Raw genomic sequence first — 7,767 nt, forward strand, 5'->3', positions numbered from 1 at the left:
TGTGTATTTAAAAGTCAAGCTCAACTAAGTTTGGTTAAAAAATAGGGGGTCATCTTACTCATGCTCCTAGCTGAAAGAAAATGGCCTTGAAGGCCGTAGGCATGTGAGGATGAAAAACAAAAATTTTCAAGCGAAATAAAACATGCAATCAAGATTCATGCTTTAAGACAGCATGATGTTACCTTTGTTTGTGATTCAAACACCAAGGAGATCAGTGTCAGGTTTGAAGGGGTCAAACCCTCTAACATTGATCCACCCCACCCTACGTCAAGATGCAAGAACTCTTCTTGAAAAGCCACCAATTGATCATCACAAAAGCTTGCTAGGCGTCCAACGTGTGAAGGAGGAGGCTAGGTAAAGGTGTTTAGAAGAGTGAAGTCTTCAACATGAAAACTTCACAAAAGTGGGGCATGGATGCTCTTAGAAAAGGCTAGGTTAATTCCAAAACACTTAGGAAAAAACCTAACAAAAGTGGCGCACCAAAAGGATGAGAGGAAGCAAGGATGCAATCAGATTTTCTTCTACTAATTCTGATCACAAATGGCGAATATAAAGGGAGAGAAAGGGTGGAGTTGTTGCAATTCAAAATTCCCAACAACCTACCATCCAATCCTCATGAGACTAGATCTTTATCTAGTCAAAATTCTGACCTAATGGCCATCATATGGCCAGCCATCTATGCGCCCCATTCAACCCCAAAAGGGATCCAGATACGTTGAGCAGTTGCATTCAAATTTGAACCAACTCACTCAATGATTCTCTCAACCAACCAAATCTGATTGGAGCTTATTTGGTTGACTAGATGACACTTATAATCACACCAAATCAGCGCCCCAAACAACCCTTGGTGATCTCCAAAGATCTCCTCTTGATACAAAGGATTTGTTCTAACAAGATCTTATCTTATCCTTTTGTTATGAAACAACTTTTCATAGCCAATTCAAATTCAAATTCAAACATTTAAATTCAAACGTTCAAACATTTAAATTCAAAATTTAAATTCTAAACTCAAAATTCAAATTTCAAAATTCAAATTCAAAATTCAAAATTCAAAATTCAAAATTCAAATTTCAAATTCAAAATTCGAATTTCAAAATTCGAATTTCAAAATTCAAATTCAAAATTCAAATTTCAATATTGAAATTTCAAATTCAAAATTCAAAATTTAAATATTTGATAATTAATTTAACTAATTAAATTAATTAGTAATGTCTTGGACCATCCAAGTCCACTACATGATCCGTGCGTCCTTTTCCCTTTAAGGTGGGCTTCCAAACTTCTTCTTGGGCTAACAACTATTATTAGGCCCAATACCTTTAATGCTAGATCATCATGACAATAAGGTGTTAGTGTGTGACCTATTAGGTCCAAGATAGCCACTGACATAAATGGGCTCAGGCCCAACAAGCCCATAACCCATTTAATGACAACACAGAGCACTAGCAATGCTTTGTTGTCCCAGAACTAGTTAGATTAATGACTTGATCATCCTATTACACATATTTGGTTGCCGTAGGTATTTCCTTTCGTCTCTGTTACCTTCTCATTAAACCTTGGGTGAGGTTACGTATCAACCCTTGCGGTTTAGGGTAAGCTTTAATTCGAAGTAGGGAATCCTCAATTTACTGACTCTAAAGGCAGATCATCTCATGATCTCTTTTACTATGCATAGATTCCCGAGTCTTGTAAATGTCATCCCGATTTCTTCGGTTTACAAATAACTTAATCCCTTACAGAGATTTGATGAATTCCTTCACCTTATCACCCTAGGTCTGTGCTCTTCCAGGACATGCCCAAAAGTATACCTATGAGTCTCCATGTTTCAGGCAGACGAGGTATACAATCAAAACATGCCTTCTAGAACACAGTCTAGGTGACAACTTATGGTGTAAGGAAAGACATACCCAAATATTAAGAGACTGCTCTAATGATACTTTTGTAAGATTTCTTCATAGAGTCTCTTTGTGGGTCTGTTCAGTGCGAGCTATACCCTTATAGGTCCACCCACGACTTTAGCTAAGACATCTCCATATCTGTAGATCATGAGGTCTTTACCTTGTATCCGAATACAAGTAGATAAGTTGTGCTAGTCTTACCCGAGATTACTGATCCCTATATTTAGTGTCTCTAGACTAGGAACATAAAATTAGGAATAAACATCTGGTATCCTTAAATCCTCATGATCGTGATCTCATCACAGATACTCAATAGATACCTATTTTATTCCAAGGAGTTTATCCAGTTACTCATATAATATATTAACAATAATATTGAGACAAAATATGAAACAGGATAAAGAGTACTTATTATTTATTTGCGACAATATAAAAAGGTCCACATATGTCATAGTCTAATCAAAAGATTATCTATAGGACATCCATACACTAACACTAGCTGTTTACAAACACAAAATAATAATAGTTCCTTGTTTCAAATAACTCAAACATAGAAGCACGAAGCAATCACACAACTCAATTTTACTCATAAGTGGGCTTAAACATATCAGAGAGGTATAAAAATGGGTAATCACTTCCCACAGCAGTAATAACACATGAATATTAATCCACAGTAAAAGGTATGAACAAACAGACAATTTAAAAAGGGTTTTTAAAAAATATTCAGAGTGGCGAATCCATGATACACCACAGTAGAAAAGTAAAAACACAATAAGGATCAATTAGTAGTAACAGGTAATTACTTCCCAATCTAGATAGTCAAGTATTCGTTCCAACAAAAGAATAATTCAAACGTAGAAGATAGGGAACGAATAAATCTAAGGTCACAATTGTGAACCTATTGTGCTCCCCTGTTGTTAATGGCTCGTACAGCCGGACGTTGGCTGGTATCCTCACTTAGGTTCTGAACTTCTGGAACCAATTACCATCCATGATTTGGTCCCTGCTCTTGATGTATTTCCAGAGTTGTACTTGTCTCTCCTTAGCTTGCAAGAACTTGGTTTCCAAATCAGTATACTTCTTTGTCCAGTCTTCATTTTTCTTTCTAAAATCCTCAGTGAACTAACATAGGGTCTCCTTTAGGTCAGTCACTTCTCCCTTAGTTCCCGAGGGTTCTGCCTTGATATTTCCTAATTAAGGAGGACAATGAGTCCTTTCCAAAAGCTAAAAGAAAAAACTTCTGAGAGTAGTATTTCCTTCAGTAGTTATAGATGATGTGTCCTCCTTAAGTTGATCATGTTCCTTGATTAATCAATGATTTAGATTACACTTTGGCTCTTCAATCAAGGATGTGCTCTTTGCCAGCTAAGCCTTAAAATATTTCTCTGAGCTTCTTTTCTTCCTTCTTTTGCTGAATTTTGTGTGTTGTGGCGCTGCAAAACGTTGTGCAATCCTCCTCCCTACTTTTTCAGACGTGTCTCCCAGCTGCACTGTTTTTTTTTTAGACAAGGGCACAGGTACAACAATACTTTTTGCCTTCTTTTTGTCTCCTTTTGTCTTTTTCTTCTTTCTTTTCCCCCCAAGTTTATTTCTTTTTTGAATTAGGCCTTCTCCAATTGGTCACTAGGCCCCTGAAAATATAAAACAACACATTAAGCCCAAAAATGAATGAATTAAGTTATTTTATACTCAATCATGCCCTAGTTCCTAAAATTACAAGTTGCTCCGACTCAATTTACAATTAAGTACTACTGAATGCAAACTTAGTTCTAAATGACAAAATTAACAGCAAAAAGTGAGGAATTCAACAATAAAATACACAAGATAGCTCTCCACTTTGGGAGCTATCAATGATAATTTCTCACAATGAAGATCGTAACTTTAATTAGAAAATTAGAAAATCCTTTTGTTTTTGTTTTGGAATATTCTATCATTAGGGAAATGAATATTGCACTTCTCAAAATTTTGCTCGCTCCTATCTTTTCATGCTTTTTCTTCTCGGTCATTTAAAATCCAAATTCTCTTCAATGATTCAGCAATCATGTCTATACTCAACCAACTTTTACTCATTTTAATTCTAAACCCTAGCCTCAACTTCTTCTTTGTCCATTGTGTTGTTAGAGACGAAAGTGATAGAAGACAGGACATATAATCGGCAGACCTGTATTGTTGTAACTGTGTGCAAGTGCACACACAAAGTTTTGGGAAAAAAATTAAAATATATTTTGAGTCCTCAACAAAAATTACATGGCCCAATTTAAATTTTTAGAAAAAAAAGTTGACTCTTGATCCTCTGAATTCCAAAATAGATCCGGTAAATTGAAATTGTGGTCCCTTTGAAATTCAAAGAAGACTTACATTAATCTCTCAAAAGACTAACATGAGTCTATTTTGAAATTCAGAGAGATCACGAGTCAATTTTTTTTCTAAGAGATTAAATTGGGTTCTGTAATTTTTGTTAAGGACCCAAAAGATACTTTATTTTTGTAATAAATTCAAGTTTTTTTTTATATTCTTTTATTTTTTAATACATTTAAAATGTTCTTTAAATTTTTTTTTAAAGACATTGTCTCCGAACCTCCATCCTTAAATGTGTAGACATAATTTATATTTTTTTGGATCCGCCACTAAAGGATACGATGGAAGAGAGTGAGATTGAAGAGAGAGAAAATTTGTATGGAGAGCCTATGGATCTAATCTAATTCACCGATTACAAAATAATAGTAAAAGTAATAAGATAAGAGAAAAATATTTTTTCTTTTAAATGACAGTTTTTAGTTAAAATTCATATTTTTTATTTAATATTTAAATTTAAAAAAATTCTCACTTTCTCGGATCACAATTTTCGTTTCTCTTACTATAATATAAAATATAGTTATTTGATTAAAATAATATAATTTTATGCCCTCTAAATGGACAAACACTAATCCCATAAGACTTGTCTTGATGATTATTTTGTTTCATTCTACTTTTATGAAATTACTATTGTACATAAACAAATGAGCATAAATTTTTTAAACAATTTATGTTTATGATAATCATTTTTTTAATGTCTTTTCAATAATATTTGTTTTGCATGCATTTTTACGTAGTTTATACATAACGTCAGTGGCATCTTTTTTGTGCAAAATAAAATTTTCTCATGCTGAGACATCGTAATTTTTCTACTATTTTTTTAATACATGCGGACCCTATGTTTGTTTTGTCTCTTTGCATTAGGAAATGAGAAAAGTAAATGACATAAACTTACTTCATTTTTAAAAGAAATAGACACATAATTTTATTTTTTTATTTAAAATTTAAATTAAAAAAATCACCCACTTTCTTTTTCTCATGATTTTCATTTTCTGTGTCTATCTCTTTCTTAAAATGACATAACTTATGTTATTTAAAATGACATAACTTCTGTCATTTAAAATGACAAACAAATTTATTTTGCGCAACACAAAACTAATAAAGCCCAATAGAGTAATGTACTTTTTAAGTCTTCAAAAAATTCTCTGAGCTCAAATTAATTTCTTTGAAAAAAATTGATTCCTAGTTCTTCTAAATTTTAAAAAGATTTATATTAATGTGAGTTTTTTGTTTGATTTCAGAAGGACTATAATTTCAACAAACTGAGACTATTTTAAATTTTAAATGAATCATAAGTCAATTTTTTTTAAAAATAAGTTAAAATGAACCCGAAATTTTTTTTGAGGATAAAAAACATACTTCACTCAATCCAATAATTTCCGCCTAATGTTTTCTCCTACCATTGGAAAAGAGGGCTTGGGGAGGGGGTGGGTATTAGGTGGGGTTCGCCTCGGCTGATTTTTTGGTTTTAAATTGCCACTGGCACAAAGTTTAACTTTTTTTTTTGTTTTTTGTTATTATTATTTTATTCTTTTAAAACTAATTCGAATCCTTGAGCCGACCCCAGATTTTGAAATCGCAACTCTTAAAACACGGTTTCTTTCTTTCTCGAATTATGCCCTAATAAAAACTATGGTTTTTTTACAGTTACAAAATAGTAGACTAAAATACTAAATAATATTTAAAATAGAAAAAAAGTGTTTGTCATTTAAAGAATATAATTGTTTTATTTTTAATAAAACTAAATTATTTTGATATATTTTTATATTTTCTCTTCCATTTTTTTTCTATTTTTATAAAAAATATATATAAAAAAATATACCAAAATAACATAATTTTATTAAAAATAACATAAATTTATGTTATTTAAAATAAAAAACACTTGATCCTTTAAAATCTTTGTATAAATAAAATCATTTGATCTACAAAAAGAGCAAACATTATTATATGTATTAACATACCGTGTTGACTAAGCTATTTCCTTGCGATCATTGTATATTTTTAAGTGTGAGGATATTTTAACTACTAAATTTTTTTATTACTAACTTATTACATATCACATCATCATTGGATGATCAAAAAGAAAAAATATTAAAAAGTTTTTGAAAACAGAGAAAATATTAATCTAATAATAATTGGATATGTAATAAATTAGTAGTGAATTTTTTTGACAACCTCTAATATCCCACCTCTATTTTTAAATCCCTATTTTGTTCAAATAAATTATAAGAAACTCGCAATACCCAAGTGACAAACTCTTCAACCCCCAAACATTAGAAAGAGGGAAATAGAACAGGAAATGGGTACCCTGGAGATGTTCAAAGGATATAGCAAGGTAGAAGAAGATCACCACCACCTCGAAGATCAACGGCAACAGCAACGACACTCAAAAATATGCAAACCCCTCACCGCCACCTTTTCCATCTTCGCTATGGTATTCCTCACTCTCACCATAGCTTTCGCCCTCGCAACCCTCATTCACCACGTCAACACCGAGTCACCGGAAGAAGAACCTCTCAACTCGGCCGAGTCAATCCGAGCCGTATGCAACGTGACTCGCTTCCCCGACTCGTGCTTCTCCGCCATATCTTCCTCCACCCAAAACCCCACCGACCCAGAAGCGATTCTCAGGCTATCCCTGCGCGTGACGGTCGACGAGCTCAGCAAGGTCGCGTCTTCGCTCAGAGCCATGGCTTCCAACTCCAAGGGTTCCGCACTGGTGGATTGCAAGGACCAGATGGACGACGCGCTGAGTCGACTCAATGACTCGCTGTCGGCGATGGCGGCGGATGGGGGATGCTGCGGATCGCTGACGGATGCGAAGATCAGCGACATACAGACATGGGTGAGCGCGGCGGTGACGGATCAACAAACTTGCCTTGATGGGTTGGAGGAGATGGGTTTGGTGGGTGCTGTTGTTGAAGTGAAGAGCATGATGAAGAGTTCCACAGAGTACACTAGTAACAGCTTGGCCATTGTTGCTAATATACGCACCTTGTTACATCAATTCCATATGCCACTCCATTGAAAAATGAAATTTGGGTAACTAACTACTTAGGCATTCCACTTTTTTTTCTTTCTTTCTTGTATTGCTGTTTTCTTATTCTTGTTTATTATAATATTTTTTCTCTCGAAGAAATTACATAAGGATTTGTAATTTGTATGTGTAAATTGCAATTGCATGTATTATGTATATATGAAAAGGCTGTGTTGGCTGAAAAAGTGGCAGAGTCGATTGTGTGAGAGTTGAAATGGTTTGCAGCAACCCCAAATGGACTACTATTGTGTTATGTGTGAGGAGAGGGAATTGAAAGAGGAGAGATTGGGAGATAAATTGACATGATCTGAGATGTAAATCCCTTTATGCTCACTGATCCATTGACGGAGATGATGGAGAAGTAGAGAACGAGTTGCTGAGAAGAAAGGAGTACAAATCCCTTCCTTTTTTTTTTATACGGAGAAGATGAAAAATCCTTCATTTATTGATAAATTTGATTTCATGCATCTTAAAATAGTT

At 33.8% G+C, this 7,767-nt stretch overlaps 1 protein-coding gene across 1 annotated transcript; it reads left to right on the forward strand.

The window, feature by feature from the left end:
* Positions 1-6,489: 6,489 nt before the first annotated feature.
* Positions 6,490-7,438, forward strand: LOC133296741 (pectinesterase 3-like). Its single transcript, XM_061495791.1, has one exon. It carries the CDS (start codon positions 6,550-6,552, stop codon positions 7,276-7,278), a length of 729 nt encoding a protein of 242 aa, XP_061351775.1. The 5' UTR covers positions 6,490-6,549; the 3' UTR covers positions 7,279-7,438.
* Positions 7,439-7,767: the final 329 nt, after the last annotated feature.

The sequence above is a fragment of the Gastrolobium bilobum genome, unplaced genomic scaffold (assembly GCF_033153095.1).
Source record: "Gastrolobium bilobum isolate Gb01-03AN ecotype WA unplaced genomic scaffold, APGP_CSIRO_Gbil_v1 utg54768, whole genome shotgun sequence".
Lineage (NCBI taxonomy): Eukaryota > Viridiplantae > Streptophyta > Magnoliopsida > Fabales > Fabaceae > Gastrolobium > Gastrolobium bilobum.